This window comes from Buteo buteo, chromosome 2 (assembly GCF_964188355.1).
Source record: "Buteo buteo chromosome 2, bButBut1.hap1.1, whole genome shotgun sequence".
Taxonomy (NCBI): domain Eukaryota; kingdom Metazoa; phylum Chordata; class Aves; order Accipitriformes; family Accipitridae; genus Buteo; species Buteo buteo.
Window position 1 is genome coordinate 26,438,904 of NC_134172.1, and position 21,069 is coordinate 26,459,972.

The window sequence follows — 21,069 nt, forward strand, 5'->3', positions numbered from 1 at the left end:
CTTCTGTGGTGAATGATCAGTGCAGTGCTTGGATCCATCCAAGCCAAGCACTGCTGTTTATCTGAATGTTTTGGGTTTGTTCTTCTCAGCTGCTGAAAAATACCTGGGTTTTGGTTCTGTAAGACCCTTTTCAGATTAGTTATTTTACATGGTTATGAGGCTTGGTCACCTACTAAATGCTTTGGAATATGAAATACTGAAGGGAGTTTTACATCTGATGTAGGAGAATAATATATGAAGAACATGATCTGACCAGGTTTTGTGGGAGTGTTTATAAAGAAGCAAGAGGACCAAGTGAATTGAAATTGCCATGACTTCAGTAGCAGAACATGTGACTGGATGGTAGAAAATAGTCATTTATAAGGTCATTTTCATGATACCCAGTCTCAAAAGCAGTGAAGAGGATGGAGAAATGATAAAATTAGGAAGCCTTTAAAATTGAGCAAGTTCTTACTGTGACTGAATCCTCACTGGAGAAAACTGCCAAAGACAGAAAACAGTGGGGACACTTAGAGGAGCAGCTACAGACATGGAGTAGCAGCAGTAGCGTTTACTAGGTTTCTCAAAGGCTGTCACTTAGTTGGGCACTGTCTTCTGAAGTACAGCTAAGGCAGATTGAAGAACTCACACCCTTATCTGACTTGCTCCCTTGGTTTTTTTTCCCTAAAGCTCAAAATCTTGTTTAAAAGCTGTTCTCACTAACTAGGTGTGTGGCCTCCCAAGGTGGCTTCCCTGGTGCTCCTCATGACTTCCTCACAAAATACAAAACAGTCGGTAGGCTTTATCTTAATAGTAGTCTGATCTACAAGCAAAGCTCAAGAGCCAGTCAGCTGCTATGTTTTCAGCTCTTAAAACTGCCCTTTTCCTAGCTGATTTCTGATTATTTTAAGCTTAATAGGTTGAATATATGTGATGCCTATGGAGTTTGTTGGTCACAACAGAGCCTTGCTCTCAGTTACAGGTGCCACTGTTGAGTGTGTTGAGTTATTCCTGCTTCTTACTAGTAGGTTTTTCTGCACCCTTAGGAAAGTGGGAACCTTAGGTTGCAGTGCTTTTCCCTGCACATGTTTACACACTGTTTAAATGCTCTTACTGAAACGATCATCTATTCCCCACATTGTTATTATTTTTCTTTCCTTGGAAATCAGATACTGCAGAATAAGATTGCTTCATTAGTGACTGGTGAGATGAGATTTATTAATGCAGTACACTATTAAAGATTTCTTTTTCTGTGTTGTCTGTTCCCCTTACTAGAATCCCTGTGAACATTTTACCACAGGCAAAATAAAATTACATTTGGGTTGTAGAGAAGTACAGCTTTGGTCCTTGCCAGCCAGGATGACTGAATCTTCATTTCAACTCATTTTGTTACAAGGTAGAGTTTGTGACTCTGTCGAGTTGATTGGTAACTGCTGAATCACTGTGTCAAATGGCTTAACTTCACCCTGGGGTTAGAGGCCCACATGACTTCCTTGTGAGAGAGATCTGTTGGCTCAGTAGTTACCAGAATAATGACCGAGAGAATTGCAGTTTCTGATAAACAGAAGTAAATTTATCAGAAATAACTAATTAACTTTTATAGCTAAATGCAATATCCAGCTAATATATTCAGAGACATTGAACATAAACCCAGTTTTCCTTTTGGCTAAAATACAGACTGTGGATGATTTGATTTTTTAAATTTGTGATTTTTTTCAATGTAAGTGTAATAAAATTACTTAATGGAGACATTTAAGGAAAATAAAAATTAGTGTCATTAAAGATCAAGCAACATACAGATTGAAAGGATTTTTCTGGAGGGAGAGATAGAGGCAGGCAAGACAATCTCTGTAATACATTCATAGTTTTTAAGAAATAGAAAGAATAGAAGTGATGCAAAGCCTGTTAGTATTTGCTGTGTAATTTCATCATTATTGCTATATAAATAATATCAACACTAGATGTCATACACTGCTAGGTGATTTACAAGCTGATATGTAGATAATGGTCCTTGTGCAGAAATATGAAGCTGTGTGTTTAAGTGGTGAAGATGAACGCACTCGTTAGTAGTTTAATGCTTATTAATTCATCTGACATTTGTTTGAAACCAGTCTAAAAATAATATTCTCACAGGTATCTGAGAAGAGAATTCATTGTGGAAAGTCTTTTCAGAAAAAACCGTGTTCCAAGGAGGGATTTGGAGAGAAGGCTGGAAGGATGACACCTAAGTTTGAGAATTGGTTCTAGCTGTAAAGAAATGTATAGAAGAAAGGGCCAGAGACAGAGATTAAAATCACACAGATTTTGCATTACAGAAGACATTTAGTCACAAAAGCTGCTGGTAAGCAGCCAGCTCCAGTGGAAGCGGCTTCTAATTTGGCACTCAGCTCTTTTTCTTTTGAAATCTTACTCAGAATATTGAAATAGAAGCCGGAAGTGGCATGGGATCATGGAAACAGTATTCCTGACTGTCTAAGGGAAGGCCAAGCTCAAGGCCTTCATAAATAAATACCATAGTTTTCTGGTTAAGCATAACTTAAGGATGTTGTTGATACGTTTTTGCATCAGGAATGGTTTAATTCTGTATTTTGGTGCTGCTGTTCCTCCTAACAGGCATAGGAACCATATATAAAACATGATTTTTTTGGCCCACAGTATAACAAATGTAAGGATTAACCAAGTTTTGTGTTCCTCACTTTTAGCGTACACTGTCTTTGGATCTGTGCTCCACAATTCAATTCTGTCTCTTTGCCACTCCTACACATTGTCCCTCTTGGTTTTTTGTGTTGTACCAAGCCAAAGATTACTATCTACCTAGAGAAGGTATACTTAATCATGTTAGCTGACACATAACCACTAAACCAAAGAAACTTTTCAACATATTTGCATTTTTTTGTAAAGAGAATAGCAAGTTCTTCATTGGTATTCTCCTGGTTTCAGCTGGGATAGAGTTAACTGTCTTCCTAGTAGCTGGTACAGTGCTATGTTTTGAGTTCAGTATGTGAACAATGTTGATAACACTGATGTTTTCAGTTGTTGCTAAGTAATGTTTAGTCTAAAGTCAAAGATTTTTCAGCTTCTCATGCCCAGCCAGTGAGAAAGCTGGAGGGGCACAAGAAGCTGGCACAGGACACAGCCAGGGCAGCTGACCCAGAGTGGCCAACAAGGTATTCCATACCATGGGATGTCACAGCTAGTATAGGAACTGGGGGGAGTGGGGGTGGGGGGATTGCCGCTCGGGGACTAACTGGGTGTCGATCAGCGGGTGGTGAGCAATTGCACTGTGCACCATTGGTACATTCCAATCCTTTTATTACTACTGTTGTCATTTTATTACTGTTATCATTATCATTATTAGCTTCTTCTTTTTATATACTATTAAACTGTTCTTATCTCAACCCACGAGTTTTAATTCTTTCCCTGATTTTCTTCTCCATCCCACTGGGTGGGGGGGAGTGAGTGAGCAGCTGCGTGGTGCTTAGTTGCTGGCTGGGGTTAAACCACGACAGGTACATATTTGTATAAGACCTTTTTTAGGTGTCTTTACATGATGGGCTACTACATTAACATGAGTCAGTCCAGAACTGGAACTCAGACCCAGGTGCTGACCTACCTTTAATCACTTTAATAGTCTTTTGGAAACAAGCTGTTTGGGGAAACCATAGGTGAAATGACAGCAATACAGTGAAAAAGATTGTAAGGCTTAGAGCCAGTTTAGGAGAGAGTAAAGACAGTGTTTGTGTGCTAGGCAGTATTTTTGTACTGAACATTACATCAAGTCCATAAGTGAAATAGGCCCAGAAGAGCATATGTTGGTAGAGTCAAAGATTTCCATTTGAAGTTTAGATTGCTCTAAGTAAAAGAAATGATTCATATGTACCATAGTCAGGACTTGGTTCTCAAATTGATGGTTTTCTCTGAAAATCTGCAGAAATTGTTTGAGTACTCAGGAAATCAATTTAACCCATTTTGCCAGATGTACTGTACTTGGTAGGAGTCATATGAATGGGAACAAATGGGAGGCATTTCTGTTTAGGAGAAATACAGAATTGGAGGCCAGAGTGGAGTACTTGTCGTAAGGGATCTTGAAATGTCTGTGAAGACTTCAAATTTGGAAGGATTAGCTCTTCACAGACTTCCATCAGCAGTGGAGATGGTATCATTGACAGCCTCTCAGATGCTTCCTTTGCTGTTAGTCCAAATTATCACTGGTATAACCTTGCTCCTTACTACAGTAGGATATTAGTAGTGTTTATGGGGATTCTGGTAGTGTTAGTAACAGTTCTTAGGCAAGGGGCCAACTGAATGTAAGGCTTACAAGAAGTCAGTGTAATAGTCTTTGTTTTTTCTTTGATAAATGGTTAATGATCTGTCAGCAGATTCTTTACCTTAGAACAGAAATAGTCACTGTGTCCTGCCCAGTTTTTTACTGCATGCAGGAGATTCCTGCGCTTTAAGAGAAGCCTAAGAATCTTAATGAAACAGAGAAGAAACTGTAAGTACTAATAAAGAATTTTCTAGCACTGTAAGGTATAAAAATATCAATAAATACCTTTACTAGACGTGGCTCTCAACATCAAGTAAATAATAATAAGCTTCACAAAATTATTTAAACCAGCTCATACTTCTATACAGCTGTCAGTAACAACTAAAAAGATTTCTTCAAGTGCTTGGTGTGGTTGTTTTGTTATAATACATTTGGGGAGAAAAGTACTTTGAGTTAATGAAATAACCATTATTATTCAAGGTTTAATGCATGAGTATTGACCTACTGTGTTGGAAGCTGAATGATTCAATAATTGTATTAATTAATTCATTGCATATGAGTTTTAAATTACAGGGTAACAGAGCTTGGCTCTTCTCTATGTTGTTGTAACTCGTGGCTTACCCAGATTTCTCTTAATGCTCAGAAAGCTATGAGCTTTAGGTTTAGGCCTGCAATGGAGTTTGCAGTGTAACTTTTTTAATAGCAAGCTGGACTTATATGGGCTGTCTAACCCAAGGACCAGAGGGGATGTTGTGAAAGGGAACCCTGTGCAGATTAGTTTATCTTGTTGCTGCAGCTCACCTTTTGCTAGTACCTTACTTGTCTTGCTTAAAAGCAATGGTGCAATTTGCTGTGTAGTTTATGTAGTACACATAAGTGCTTTGCATTAAAAAATCAGTAAGTTTCACTGTCTTTGAGCAGATTCAGACTTGCTTTAGTCTCCAGCTGTCAGAACTACCTTTATAATTTCATTTTACGTTAGTTTGTAATTTGGTTTCATTTTTCTATACATAGGTACATTTTCATATTTTTTATATGCATACATATATATACACATACATCTGTATACATGTATATAGCTATAAAGTATATAGCATTTGTTGAGAGAGAGAAAGAGACTGTAAATGTGGTTGTTTTCATGCCCCAAATATGAAAGGTTTTATTAAAACCTGAAGAAATGGTTGTGGTGTTAGTTTTCCAGTGTGAGGGAATGTGCCAGTTGTTTATTATTCAAGTTCACAGCCTTGTGATCTTGAGTCTCTCGCTGCTTTTCTGCAAATACAGATAGTAGGTTGAATGTTACAGCCCTTTCTTTCTTGTCACTATTTTCAACACTTTTTTGATGTTTTTGTCACCTCAAGTTTGGATTCTGCAAAGAGCTACAGCTTGAAGCAAAATCTGGAAACTGCAACTAGAGTAAAGCTTGGCTGCCTTGTGGTTAAGTGGTATTTCCCATAGGCAATGCATATTTTCACTCTATCAGTACATTTCCAGGCAAAATTTAGCTTCTTGTACCTCTGAAGTTGTGAGCCAAATTGCAGGGGTCTGTAGCTGTGCTCTGTGAAAGTCTTACACACCAAATACCACTGGTAAAAATGGAGCCCTGATGAATAATGAATTTGTGGATGTAAAATGTATTAATTTACCCTTTTTTGGACACTAGTCATCTTCTCTGAACTTTAAGTCATGGGTTCAGCAGGGCTTTTCAGCATTGGCTTGACTTCCCCTTACACTTAATCAGGAGATTAAGGAGAGAAAAAGGGGGAATAATGTGGCACTTTGAAGCCCATTTATGTGCCCAGAGTGAGGTCCTGGCTGCCTTTGGCAGCTCTGGTGTTTATCATACCCATTTATGAGACATAGAAGTTGAGTGACAAGCAAGGAAAACAAGTAATCAAACCTAATTTTTCCCCAAGCCCACCAGTGTTTTTTACAAATGGCGCAAAATAGTTCTCGAAAATTTGCAGATTATTCTTACTGAAGTTTTCAACATATTTAGAGATGGTTGGACAATTTTTTAGCAGATAACTTGGACAGAAGGGCAAATGTTGAGCTTAGGCAAGGGAGTAGGCTTCTAGGGAGGTTTTTTGGATTTCTCTCTTGGAAAAAAAATAATCTGCTGATACTTCTTGCTGCAGGGGTTGAAAATCTACCATGCTGTTAGACTTATTTGAGTAGGGATATTCTTTGTGCTATGGAGCAAGACTAAAACAGAGCAATGACACTTTAAAAGATTTAAATCCATCCTAGAGCTTTTCATCATCTGGTTAATACAGGAAAGTGCCTTTCTATTTGTTTAGGAACAGAGAATCTGCAAGCAGGCAGGATATAAGCCCTTCTCATTTTAGATTAGGATATACATAACTTCTTAAAACAAGAGTTTTATTGTTTTTTTCCCCAAGACCTTAATTTTATGGTGGAAAAAATTTATACTAATAGTTACTCACTATTAAAGCTACCTTTTAAACTATTGTTTAACCCTTTAGAGAGGAATTTTGGGTTTAAAAAGGGGTACTGGTTTGACAGCCTTCAAATTCTACTTCTATGCACAGAGTTTCAGCCTAGGGCAGAACCATCTCATCACTGAACTATTGAGGATAAGGTGTAATATCTACCTTGAGCTATAGGAGAGCATTTGTATCCACTTAGCATTTGTGCCTTCTACAAAGGTTCTTCTATAATTGACATAAATCTTAGTAATGGAAAACTTATAGGTTACAGCTTATAGTCAGTCAGATAGGGATGAAATCCCCATAGCTTGGGATTATTAAAGAGAATTTCAGCAGAGTTGTTGGGAGAAATATAGTAAGGTTTTTAAAAAAATGAAGGGAGATGAATATAAGCAGGATGGTCTCTTTAATTGATATTATTTAGTTAACCTTGCTATTATGTTAGCAGGGGTTATGAATATTTTTGTTTGTGTGTAAAATGCTGTTTTTAAGAAAAAGTGTCTGATTTATGACTTTCACAGGTCACCACACAAACATTGTGCTGTTCTGAAATCAGATGCACTGTAACCTGATTCAGGAGTGAATCACATGCTTTAAAATACCACAGCATAGAATTCTAGTGATGATAAAGAGCTAAATATTGAAAGCAGAAATGTACATTATAATATTATCAAGCCTAGAAGGTAATGATTAGATAGCTAAAGATACTAGAGAAACTTCATCTGGTTTGGGAGGAGACAATGAAGGTCCTCTTGCAATTTAAAAAATTCAGGCCCTGGTTCAGCGTCATACAGAAACCACAGACAGTTCTTCACTGAATTTTAAAGTAACATTTTACTTTTAATTAGAGAAGTAGCAGGAATCAGTACGTTGAATATAAAGCAACTCGGAGTGGGAGGAAAAGATTTGGTTAACAAATACCCAAAGGACTCTCCTGACATTCAAAATATGCAGGTCTAATTAGTGCGGCCATCCAGCATGTTATATAGTCTAAGTGCAAACTCTGAAGTAAGAGTTCAGGCACTTGATGTGAAAGACAAAGTCTGCCCTCTTTGCAATACTGAATTGTTTCTTTTAGCTTCATACCACGAGCTTGGTGCTATGCCTTTGTGCCAGTTGAAGCCTTTAATCTCAATACTTGCTCAGTTGTGTGTTCTCAGGGATTCCTACTGAATGCTTCTGCATTTGAAACACCAGGTACTTTTGCTACCATACCGCAGTCCCCTGTAGTGGTTGCAGAAGGGATCTGGCCCCTTCTTTATCACCCTTTATTCTCTACTTATTCCACAGCGAATTTGAAGGTAACAGATGTCTGCTAGCTTCACAAACTTCATATTACAGACATCAGGTAAAAATAGTTAGGCCTACTGACTTGAAGGAGCCACACATGAAGTCTTTTACAATCTTTAGCCGCTGCCTCTTTCTTCCCAGTGCTGTGATCTTTTTTTTTTTTTTTTTTTTTCTTAAGGAAGATGCAAGAGTTTTGGGATGGAATATTAGGAGGCATATGGATAGTAAATGCCATGGGTAGGGGGAAGAGGGAATAGTAAAATAAAATTTTAAAACCCTGTGTTTATTCTCAGAACTGAAAAATGAGCAATTTTACATTTTTCTGTTCATACTGCAGTTTACAAATGCATTGAAGGCTAAGCTGGGGGTGATCTTTACTTGAAGTAGAAATATAACAAACGAAATTGTGAAAGGGAGTTAACAGAAGAAAAGATACTGATGTATCATAAAACAGATTTTATTGCGGAAGTAGAGAAACTCAGGTTTTAGTGAGTCTCCAAACCAAAGTTACATCTCTCAGAGACCAAAATTACTTAGATTTAGCCTTGTATTTTCTATATCCAGGTTTTGCAGTGGGTACCTGCAAAACCTCATACCTAAGGCATCTAGCATTCTCATATCTAAGTGCCTCTATAGAATTCATCTCCCTGTTCCCCAGTGAGTTATCTTTTTCTCCTCCCTGCCCTGCCCTGCCCTGCCCCGCCCCTCCTTTCCCTTCCCTTCCCTCTCCCTCCCTCCTGCCCTCCCATCTCCTGCCCTTCCTTCCCCCTTCCTTCCCCCTTCCTTCCTTCCTTCCTCCTCCCTTCCTCCATCCCTCCCTCTCCTTTCCCTCTCCTTTCCCTCCTTCTGTCTCTCTGTTCTTTCCTATCTTCCTTCCCCTCCTTTCTTTCTGTCTCTATGTAAAGCTAATTCAAACAAGGAAATTCATTTTGGATAGTGTTTGATAGTGGTTTGTCCTGTCAGTTCATGTAATTGGCTGTGAAGCATTTTGCCTGTGTTGCTAAATCCCTTTCCTCTGAAAACAAAACAAACCAAGCAATCAAGATGTGCTATCACTTTTTTGGCAACATCTTTAATCTCAAGTTTGGCATATTCTTATTTCCTAACAAACGTATCTATCAAGTCAGCTATCATGGAATAAAAGAGAGATTTCTCTAAGGAACATTTTTGCTGCCAAAATAGGACAACATAGAGGAGACTGTTTTGTTTTTGTCTTTTCCTCTGAATACTTTGTTACCACTTATTTAAAACAACACTATTTTAGTAGTAAGTTTCATTTTGAACTCAAACTGTTCAGCAATTTTCAGAGGGAAGAAAGGACAGAAATCCAGCTGACCAAACAGTTATTATCATCAAGACATCTTTCCATTGCAAGACCAGATCAGCTGTGCCTAATTTTTTCTGCTGAAGTACTTGTCCAGTCTGTTTTCAATAATTTCTGAAAGGGACATTCCACATCCACCCTGTGTAGCCTCTTCCTTTATTAATAAAAAAGTTTCAGGATTATTCTTTGTCCTGAACAAAGCATGGGAGAACCCTGAGAGAGAGAATACTGTGTAGCGCCTGGTGGGATATATTCAGGGACAACAGAAAGAGGAGGTGGCATTTAGTCTTGTAACCATAGCATAAGGCAATAACTGAGATAAATAATGTTTTCTTTTGTCAGTTTGGTTACCAAATTCTTCTGCTCTCCTCTGTTCACCAAGAGCAATATGGTCTGATTTTGTATTTAGGTAGTGCCTGCCTTCAGGTGGCTGAGCTGCCTGTTTTAAAGTGAAGTGATTGAAACTGTTTTTAATGAGTCTTAGGGGTGAGGGCAGGGAGGGTGGAAGTGGTCCCCTGTATTGACTTAATGAGGATTCCAGAATAACTGCGTTTTTCAGAGTTGCAAACTGTTCGGAGTCAGGGAACAGCCTGGTGAGGAGATGAACAGTGACTTCTGCTGGTTTTATGTGAGGGAGCTCATGGGAACAGTGCAAGTGTTTCTGCAGTGATTTCTTGAACGTATGTGCCATGCTTCTGATTTAGCCTGGTATTACCTCTCCGGGAGCTGTCCTTCCTACCTTCGCACAGAGTTCTTTCACCGTTGCTGTCTCTGACCCCAGCCCTACAAAGGGATGGTCTTTCTTCTCTGCCATTTCCTACCATTCACTCTCCCTTAAGAAAAAAATTTGTATTTTAGTATACCTCAAAAGGCTAAAGCAAGTTTGGATTCACAGGACTTGTATGATATGTCTCAGTTCTTCCATTTCAGAATTGGTTTGTAACTTCTATAATTCCTTCCTGGCAAGAAGCAGCAGAGAGCTGCATTGTCTCAGAAGCTGTCAGGATTCAGAGTTGTGATTCCAGGAATCAGTCTGCTATTTCCCTTTCATTCCTAAGCTGACCCTTTTTGCCGGTATAGTTTATTGTCCACTTTGAACTGCCTCTAAAGCATTCAGGAGAAGTCTTAAATTCTTGCCAGCCTCTGTTATCTGCATAGGTGAGGGTTTGCATTACATGGCATTTCCATATGTTCTAGAGTGAGAAATCAGAGTCTTTCCTCAATGCATGCAGTGCTGGCAGGAAAAGTATTTCATATATTTTCAAGAAGTAGTAAGTACTGCATTGACATCCGACTAAAGATACAGGAAAGGAGAATTAATTTTGGGGAAATTGCTCTGGCATTATCTATTTGCAAACTACCAAATGCACTGCTATTCAGGACATAGAGTAGAAGAAAGGAAGTATCTATTTCATCAATCTTGTGACTTAATAACATTTATTGCAATGCAACACAGAATTGTAGAATAAACTTTGCCAACTAAAATTTATGTCACACACTGACAAAGTAATTATATATGGAGCTTAATGATATTTCAGTAATTCATCCAGATCTTGGCTTTTCACTCCTAAGAGAAATGAGAACTGTCCAGTAGTAATTATCTATTAAGAGTGTTTATCACTAACATGGCTAATAAAAATCTTGGCAAGAAGAAAGCTGTCATAATAGACCCCACTTCAAGGAAATTAATGGAATTGTGTGCTAATTTTTTTTCTTCTATTCCCCTCCACCGCCCGCAGAACTTTCCTTTTTGTTAGAGATGGTAACCCAAATAAACGGAATGTGCACAATGAGACATCTATGCACTTGCTCTGTATGGGACCTCAGATCATGATCTCGGAAGGAGCTCTTCATCCTCGCCTGACACGACCCTCAGAAGATGACTGCAGAAGAGCAGATTGTCTGCAAATGATCCTGAAGTGGAAGGGAGCAAAGCTGGATGAAGGACAATATGAACGAGCAGCCATTGATGCTGTTGATAACAAAAAAAATACACCTTTGCACTATGCTGCTGCCTCAGGGATGAAAACCTGTGTCGAGGTAAAAGTTCATATATAATTACAAGTCCGTATACTGCTATTAGTAAATGACATGTACAGTTGTTCACAAAGCTGTTTTGGGGAAAAAAAGTCTGATATATATATTGAATTAACTTTTTAATTCTATTTTTAATTAATTGGAAAAATTACAAAGATAAACAACCCAAAACTTACACTGTCTGTAGAGAACAATGAAAAAACTGGATTGCGTATACATTAACTTCATGACATAAACTACGCAGCGCGAAAAAGACTTGTGTGGGCTTATAAAAATTGGATATAATTAGCAGACTGTAACACTGGAGAAAAAGCTTTAAAGGTAGGCATAGGCATACCTATATGTGTAAAGAGAAGTGAAATAATTGCCTGAGAGAAAATAAGAGCTCTTTTTATTCTGCTCTGTAGCTGAGAATGGGAAATGCTGTCCATGTTTCAAGAACAGGTTTGATATCTTTAATTTACAGTGCCCAGCTTTTTTAGAGGATGCCAGACATATGTGCTGACATACTTAAATATAATTACCTTTTCACAGATTAAAAATTACTTTAATGTTTGTGAAAGTAGTGGATAGTAATGAGTAATGGGGAATTATAATGACTTTGAAGGTCTCCCATCAAATTTATTTTTAAAACTATACCAAGTAACGAGGACTATTATTTAATTGTACTGGTAATTTAATTTAAAGAACACAAGAACAAACATCTAACATTTTCAAACACAGTTAACATTTTCATAAGTCTGTCTATTGTAACATCAAGATTTGTGTTTTGAATCGTAATGATTAATTCAGAGTTCAGCATTTATATGTATAATTTAGGTTATTTTTCTTCTGTGTATAACTTCATGTTTATTCAGACTACACTCATTAACCTAGTATCATCAGCAAAGTTTATAACCTGATTATTCACCTGCTTTTCTAGATAACTTCTGCATAGTTTAAACAGTTAGGTCCCAGCACCTGTGGGACCTCACTGGTGATCTCTCTGCAGCAAAAAATGATGCTCTCCCTGTACTTTCCTGATTTTCTCTTAGTATTGGTGTTACTTTTACCACCTTCTAATCTTGTGCCATGACAGATTTAAACAATAAGTTGCATATTGTAATAAATAGTTCAGAAATTTCATATTTGAGTTCCATTAGGACTCATGAATAAGTACCAATTTAAGTAATTTATATTAGTATTTGGTTTATTGGTAGTTCTAGAACCTCTTGTGCTAAGACTTCAATTTGAAACAGACTTTCTTTTGTGTCCTTCATAAGGCATGTGTGGTACATCCACATTGAATCTGGACTCCAACAATTCATACCACTTTTCTGCTTTATGTTATTTGAGATTGCTTTTGCACTTTGTCCAGCAACCGACTTTACAAACACATTGACAGATTTACCGTGTGGTATTTTAAAATTACTTATTCCGAGTTGTTAATGCATGTGGCATACTGCTCAAAAAAACATTCAGAACCTTCTTTATTGTGATTTTACATTTATCTTTTCCAGACTTTGTTCTTTATGTATTCTTCATCTGGAGACAACTTCAGCTTCTTATTTCCCATACGATTCTGTCCCGTTGTTCTTGCTTCACAAATTCTTCTGATGTTTCTGGAATTTTATTCCATGCTTTTATTTAGTACCACTTTTTGAAAGTAGGCAATGAATTTTTTGTCTTTGTTCTTCTTCTGCAAGAATGGGGAATCCAAGTACATTTTGGGAATTGTTATTGAGTCTTTGATGGTAACGTTTTGAATTAGGTCTTGTAGACTGCTTTGGACAGAGTCAGGAGTTGCTTCTCCTCTCATGCGTTAGCTAACTATTTTGTCTATTATTCAGCCACTTATGTAGTCTGAAATTTTAATTTAAGCATCATGTATTAGCATAGAATTTGCTCAATATGCTTGGGAGATGGAGTGATTGAAGTTCCCTTTTTTTTTTTTTTTCTGGTTTCTGCCCCTGCAACATTTCTGTTCTTGGTCAGCATGTCACTTTTATCGTTACAGTTTTGGTCAGTGGTCACGATTCTTTTTTTAAGTCCAGAATTGTATTGCACTGGGATTCTCTGGTATTTGTTGATAGAGTTATTTTATTTATCTGTGGGTTTGTTTTTTTTAAAAAAAGGTAAATACTGCCACCCTTCCAATACTATGAACTTCTTAGTGATTCTCACATAATATGTTCTGTGGTATTAATTTGTAACACTGATTGTATTCTGTCAAGTTTCCAGATATTGTCTGAAAATTCTCATTTAAAATTTGTCATTTCAATTCCTCAGCCTTAGCTGTGCATCATCTTGAACTGGATGCTCTTCTTTATCTTCTGGTTTTTCATTAGTCCCCTCTAAAATCTCAGATAGTGTCTTTTTAGTTCCAATAGCCAACACTTCTTTCATTCTGTTAGTATAAAGATCATCCTTCCTAGTTTTCTGAGCTTCTAATGAATGGAAACTCAGCTTCCTTATGCCATTTTCTGTGCTCTAACTTAAGCCTCTGTCTCTCTGGTCCTCTGCTCAGTACTGAGAGGAGTTAAGAGTAGATGCTGATATTTAACCTCCAGTATCACAGACTGAATCTTGCCCCTGTACCTTCTCTGTTCTCTGCCCCATATTGTTAGAGCTCCACAAGCTCCATGCTAGCAGTTTGTCTTCAACATGTCCCTAGAAATTATTTACACACTTAACTGATTTTCACCAGGGAGGCAAGTCACTGTGCAGTCTTTGCTAGCTGAATTATACTCAGACCCAGCTAATTATGCACACAGTAACTGAATGACATACAGGTATTGCCTGGCTCTTCCTGTCAACTGGAATTAATCTTTTTTTTATTTGTATAGTTATATGATTGATTTAGAGCCTTTGATGTGATTGATTTGTAAACAAATATCAGGCTGTCTCCTAGGTCTATGTTAATACCACTTTTATCTTCATTGTCAACTTTTAATTCTTTTTAGATTTGATAAACGAAAATACTAATTGCAAAGGACTGTGTACTTTTCTCTTGTTCTGTTTTTTAGTGCCACTTGTTTGATCCAGCTGCTTGATAAGTTCTGGCTACAGGTATTTTCAGTCACAGTTGTTCTATCTAGCCTTCCCCAAGAAGATCGATTAGTATCTGAGATATCATAAGTCCTCCAGTATAGTCTGTAGTCCTTGTAACTCCTTCAACAGGAATGGGATTATGAACAGGAATGCTACATTATGAAAAGCCTGAAACAGAGCTTGGTGAAGGAATTTAACAATGATCTCTTTGTTCCTAGAAGTATTTGAGGATTCACATTCTTAACAAAACAAGAAGAGATAAAAAACTGAATTGCCTAATCCTGAAGTGGTCTTCCCTCTCTAGTAAACTGAAGGTTACTTAGAACCCCAGGAGTGCCTTTTGCCTAGTTTTATGGTGGTTACTCTCACTTCAGAGCAACATTCCTCTTTAATTGTCTCCTTTTTCCATAACTTTTCAGGAAAACCCTGGCCTTGTATCTTCCCCTGTCCTCACCACACCCACATAAGGAAAGGAAAAACCAAACATAGTCCCTTGTGCATTAACCACCTACTAGTTGATTTGTTCAGAGTTGATAGTCAAATGTACAGTCTTGATACTACTCCATTCACATGTGTTAAATTTCTTCTCTAAGCAGAACAGCTGTGTGGAATCCATTGCTAAAGGTAGTTTGGGCAAAGTTAATGTGCTTACCTTAAAATACTGAATAGGAAAAAAGACTTAACTTTCATGCTGAATAGGTTTGATTTTATGCAGATATATTCCACTCTATCACAGCATATTTGGCATATTAAATGGCATTTTTACCATTGTTTAAAATATTAATGTGATTGTTTAAATTATTATTTTCCTTTTAATTACCTAAGAGACACAAGCCTTTTTAACAGTGCTTCCAGAGAAATATGGCTTCATTATTAAAAACTTGTTGATTTGCGTATTCCTCATCTTGCAGATTAGATTTTGAGCTGCATAGGTCTATGGAGTGTTCTTTCAAGTATGTTTATTGTTTTCTTCCTCAGAAGGTGTCTTAGTTGCTTAAATTTCTGTTTAAAATGTACAGACAGAATGTGAAACTCAAGTTAACGAAGTTTTGGCAATGTTAAGAAGTTTAGATGGAACAAGGTAACTGTAGGCTGGCTGTCTTGATAATTATCCCAGTATTATCTTTTATTTCTGCCTGATGCACTGCTATGAAGATAAAATATGGTGTCATACTTAATCACACTAATTTCTTCTCAACTGAATCTTGTTATTACACTGGTTTGTGGTGTTTTGGGGTTTGCGTTTGTTTTTATTTTAGAGAATGTGCGAAAAGTTTCCAAAGAATCTACAAGAATTATTCCAGGTTTGTAAAATACATTCTGTATTTTACAGTGACAGGTGAAGGAGATACAATCTGTTGACGAGAAAAGTAGGAAGTGAGTGATCATGATCTAAAAGGTTTATGTGGAGAACAGATCATTTTTGGGGAAATTTTATTATTTTAGAAGTATAAAAATTAAAAGCTGAGTTTTGAAATATTCTGGCTAAAAATACAGGGTAGTGTTGTTACAGCCATCATGGTCTGAAGGCAAGATAATGTTTATGGATTTTAGTTTTATTTAGAAATAAGATGAATCATTTTAGCAGTGAATGATTGTCCTGACTTCCTGTCATTAGAAGTTCAGCACATGTTATAAAGATGTCCTAATAAATCAGCAAAATGGTCCACTGTTGGCCTTTAAAATCTGTGGCATTTGTTGTCCTTGCTTATATCAGACCCGTTTATAGCAGGCGGCAAGGTTGGCAAGGTAATGGGAGCAGCACAATTAGTGTTCATTACCTAGAGACTGCATTTCTGGGTGGTTACTGGCAAGAGACAAGGTGGGTGAAATGGCACAGTACTAGACCGTATTAGAATTTCTAGAATTAAAATTATTTTATTTCACTTTTCTCATGTCCTCAAAAATAAGGTAGCGCTACCAGCAGTATTACGTGCAACCTGTGAACTGGTACCAATCTTCCCTCCTACCCAAGGAATCTCCCATTTTCTGTCACCAGCAGTGTACCAGTGCTGGGAAGAATGGTGGAGTTACACCCATATATAAAGAATACTTAAAGGTGTTTCTAGCTCCATCTTGCCGGTTGGTTGAGGACCTCAAGCCCCTCATTTTCTATGGAGCACTGACCATATCAGTAGAGGAGAATTTTAGTGTTTAAAACCTAACTGTAGCATTCGCTACATATCAAGGTGCCACGCTTAGATCACTGGTCGGCCCGGACCAGGGAAAGAGACAGATAACACACGCAGTGTGAGCGCCAACTTCCGCCTTTTATTGCGCAGTTAATTCCTTTTATACTAACAAGGGCAGGTGGGGTTACAGGTACATCACAAGGCTGCGACTAACCCTCTAACTTTCCGTGACAATGCGAGATCTTCCGAACGCCGACCCCTATACCTAACAGCAACATATTGTACAGCATTGCCTTGTAACATATTTCTGAGATTTTGTGGTTCCATGGAATTATGGTGGGTATAGGTATAATTATGTCTGAAATCAAGCAGTATTTTTTTTAATAGCAATAGAGAATCTTTGTTTCCTGAAGACCATTGCTATTATATTTGTCTCTTCTTTCTGTTTTCCTTGTTCATATTTTTTTTGTTCTCTTCTTAACTAACAGATCTTTTCTTCAGGGTATTATTAAAGTTGGTAATTAGTAACTGTTTAATTTGCCATTTTACTTTTCAGCTTCTAGTAAAACATGGTGGAGATTTGTTTGCAGAAAATGAAAATAAAGATACCCCATGTGACTGTGCAGAGAAACAACACCACAAAGAGCTGGCTCTCAACCTGGAATCTCGAATGGTATTTTCACGTGATCCTGAAGCTGAAAGCATTGAAGCTGAATATGCTGCTTTAGACAAAAAAGAGGTCAGAGGATACTTTAAATTTGGGGTATTTTACACATTTATATTTATAGGAGTTACATTGTGGAAAAATTCTGCAAAGTATTTCTGTAGGTACTATACTTTCTACTGTGTATTTGTAAACCATTTGATTTTAACCCAGCGCTTTATAGCTTTCAAGTTAAGCTCGGAGAACATAACAAACACATTGTCAAAACTAAAGAGAAGTTTTATTCATGTACTTAATTACGTGGACTGTCTTGAAAGTGTTGCAGGCTGTGAGGCTGGAGAGAATACAGTGAGGCCAGTAAGCTGGGAAACAGTTTCTCTAAAACATTTTTTACATATTTTTATTTCTTAAGATGCCTTTCTGTCTGAAAATGAGGGCAGGAGAAATTCTGAAAAGGAGAAAAATCTATGGGAAAATGAATAGAGAAAATGTTCTGGTGGATCTTCCTAGACTGAGACTGGGTTGAATGTCACCAAAAAACAGCTGAGTAGTGCAGGATTTCAAAACAGTGCATTTACTTTCTTGTTTTATAACATGATGTCCTAAGCTACTCCATACCAGAAGTTGTTTGAAAACCAGGTAATAACAGGTGGTGTTATTCTGAAGTCAATTTTTGAAAGAGAGAGACAATTCACTGACACAAATTTGTTTGAATTCTGGTATGCCTTACAGAAGACTGTGATTTGATAAGGATAATATAACCAAAAAGATTCTGAGCAGAAGTACCCTCCCCCATCCGTTATCAGATTTTAATTAACTAAAATTCTAAATAAGAATACATAGATAAATTGTATGATTCACTAAATATTACAAAGTAATTCTGTGTAAATTAAAGGACAATGGATTTCTGTATGGCTACTCCCTTCAAAAGTAGCATGGCCTCGCCTTTTACTAGCTTAGCCCACTTAAGACCTAATGACACTTAAAAGAAAATTCATTCAGATTTAGACATGAGTAGGCTTAGATCACATCAACTGTTTCCCTGAAAAATGCCACGCATGGTCACCTTTATTTGAATGTAAGAAAGTCTTTGTACTGTTCAATTAATTTTCTGATTTTCTTGTATAAATGCAATATAAACAGGCTTAATTAGATTGTTTATTCCTAGATGAGAGGTTTTGAGATAAGGTTTAATATACTTGAATTGTACATTGAAATAGCAAATGTAATTAACTCAGTTTCTCTGATTATTCCCATATAGAGACACCCAAATTGTTGTAAGAATGTAGTTTGAAATTACATTTTCTCTGTTGACAAAGCCAATTTGAAAGACTGCTGCAGTTTCTTGCCACAATTGCAGTTTACCACTCCTTTGGTTGTACAGGTAGAACTATTTGGATGGTTATATTGTGGACTGGACCATAGCAATGATTTGGCTTAAAAGAAGAAAGTTTTAAAGAGTGATAATATGTAATTGTTTTATTTAACCTGAATAATTTTTATCATTATATTTATACCATGGGTTTGTTGGCATATGCATCAGCACAGCTAAGAAAATAGTGAACTTACAAATATGGATGGGGCAAATCAAGAACCACCTACCTGAACAGGCTTTTCAGCAAGAGAAAAATAATGTCTCGTGACTGTTTAAGGTAGATGCTCAGAGCAAAATCAGCTTAAACACTTGATAGTTACAAGCATCTCAAGTAAAAAGTAATTATGTTAATTTGGGGTCACTTCACTGAGACTGTTAAAAGATACAGTTCTGTTCCTCATTTGACTTGTTTTTAGCAAAGTTGTTGAGCATGAGAACCGAAATGCAGGCAGGCCTGCAGACCTAGAGCCATCTGACGTGCCAGGGCAGCTTTCCCACATGTTCTAAAGATTCACAAGCTGAAAAATGTCAGCCTGGTATTTGGTACACCGGTTGATGGTCTTGGGACTTCACATAGAGCAATTCTGCTATCATGTGCTCCCTTCATCCCCCCACCCTTTTCTTTGTAACTTTTCAGTGGGTTAAGTTCTCTAGCTTCTTGAGTAACTGTAACAGCACAAGTGCTAGCACAAGAGAGATACCAAGAGCATGTAGTCAGGGGAAGTTCATTTTTCAGTCTTAGCCCTCAGAGTGGCCAAAACCAGTTGGAAAAAAAAAAGCCTTAGAAAGACTAGCACTGAACTGCAATCCAAATGACCTCATGTCCTCATCCTCCAGGTCTCTGGACAAATGTTTGGGATGGGCAGTGAAAGCTGCACTTAACCACTGGCTATGGTGATGCCTCCAGCAGTTATCTTAATGGGCCGTAAGAAGTGATCCAAAAGCCTTCCCCAGAACACATATCCTTCACCAAAATTGCCCCTCAGACATGGTCCTCTACTTTTTTTTCTCTCAATTTCATTTTTAAAAAGTATTAAACACTGAGGCAAGCAAGTGTGCAAAATGCTTGTTTAACATGGTATTTAGATTGTAATTGTTCAGTGATGCCTTTTAACATACTTCCAAAACACACAAAAAAATAATTCATAAAGAATTAAAAAACTTTGGAACACCAAGAAATGCATTTTCAAAGTCATTTCATCTCTTGAATGAAGGTTAGAGAAAAAGATAAAACATTTGAAAATGATGAATAGGATTTCTTCCCAGGCAAAACAGCCAAACGGGCTTAACTCCAGTGTTTATGATATGCATAGTAGTTTCTGGAGTCATAGTACCCAATACCTCTCCTTCCAGACCTACCATGTTTACAGCAGAAAATAATCCTCTTTTTTATAGAGAGCAAAATATTTTTGTAGTGCTCTGTGCAGTGTGACTGAATTAAGTGTATGTATTCAGAGTAATAGCAAAGCTTTGTTTCTGATGTTGAGAACCAGTTTGTGTTGTTCTTCACAGTGAAATATCACCAGGGAATTATGTCAGTGCTCATGTTTAGAACTGAAACACTTGTAATAGTGAAAAAAATAACTTGCACATACATACCTTTGATTACAGAGGCTCTCAAGCTGTCAAGAAATACAGATTGCTGAGTAGACCCATATTTCAAGTTTGAGAGCCCAACAGCAAAGAGCTGTCCATTTTCCAGCAGTTCAGTTTACTCCTTCCACAAGGGTTTCTGAATAAAATCCATTTCTGTCATACAGTTAGCCAACCTTTTAAAATCTCATTTTATTACAGTGCCCCCTGAAGCATATTTTTAAAGCAACAGTTCTATTTTACTTTGGTTTTAGTACACTTCAAACATTTTTAGTGATCAAATTAGAGACTGCAGTTAAAGATGGGTAGCAAACAGGCCCTAATAGTTTTGAAACACAAACATAATTGTTAAGTGTGTTTCCACAAAGTGCTGAAAACAATGTACCAACACACACATAATCTGTATTTCCTGATATAAAATGGAAATGCTAAATATTTTAAGAATGGAGTATAAAGTGTGACTCTCTTAACACTGTAGGTAGTTGTAGCAAAAGAAGATCCATCTATGATGTGTGGGCGGTGGAAAGGGTATTAGAAGACAAGCCAGGAGAGTATTTTGGATTACATTATTTGTATTGATTCTTTTCTCTTACTTGGTTGATGAACAATCTCCAAAAAAAATATCTCTGTTATATAACATCTAAGTTTATATTTATCTTTGACATCTAATTGAAGTTACACTAAATAATATGACTGTGACTGATTATTTTTTAAGCTGCTTTTATAGGTTTTGGTTGTTTTATTTGCAGTCTTTTAATTTGCTGTTTATTTAGCATGGGAGCATATTTGTCTTGGTGATGTATCCCTGGAAGATAACATGCACCTTCATTTCAATTACATCATGCAATGCTTTAAACTTACATAAGAAACACCTGGGAACAAGCAGTACTTCAGAGCAGATCATCCAGAACAGTTTTGGCTCTCAGTC

The 21,069-nt window shown here is 37.1% G+C and overlaps 1 protein-coding gene across 5 annotated transcripts in view; it reads left to right on the forward strand.

Moving 5' to 3' along the window:
- The window catches only part of ANKIB1 (ankyrin repeat and IBR domain containing 1), a 98,256-nt gene that overhangs the window by 45,974 nt on the left and 31,213 nt on the right, over window positions 1-21,069 (forward strand). For 4 of the 5 annotated variants that reach the window (XM_075049155.1, XM_075049145.1, XM_075049173.1 and 1 more), the window contains 2 exons: window positions 11,050-11,350; window positions 17,066-17,248. In XM_075049155.1, coding sequence (XP_074905256.1) covers window positions 11,050-11,350; window positions 17,066-17,248 — 484 coding nt within the window. The remainder of the gene's footprint in view (window positions 1-11,049; window positions 11,351-17,065; window positions 17,249-21,069) is intronic. The other variant, XM_075049179.1, reaches the window with a different exon arrangement.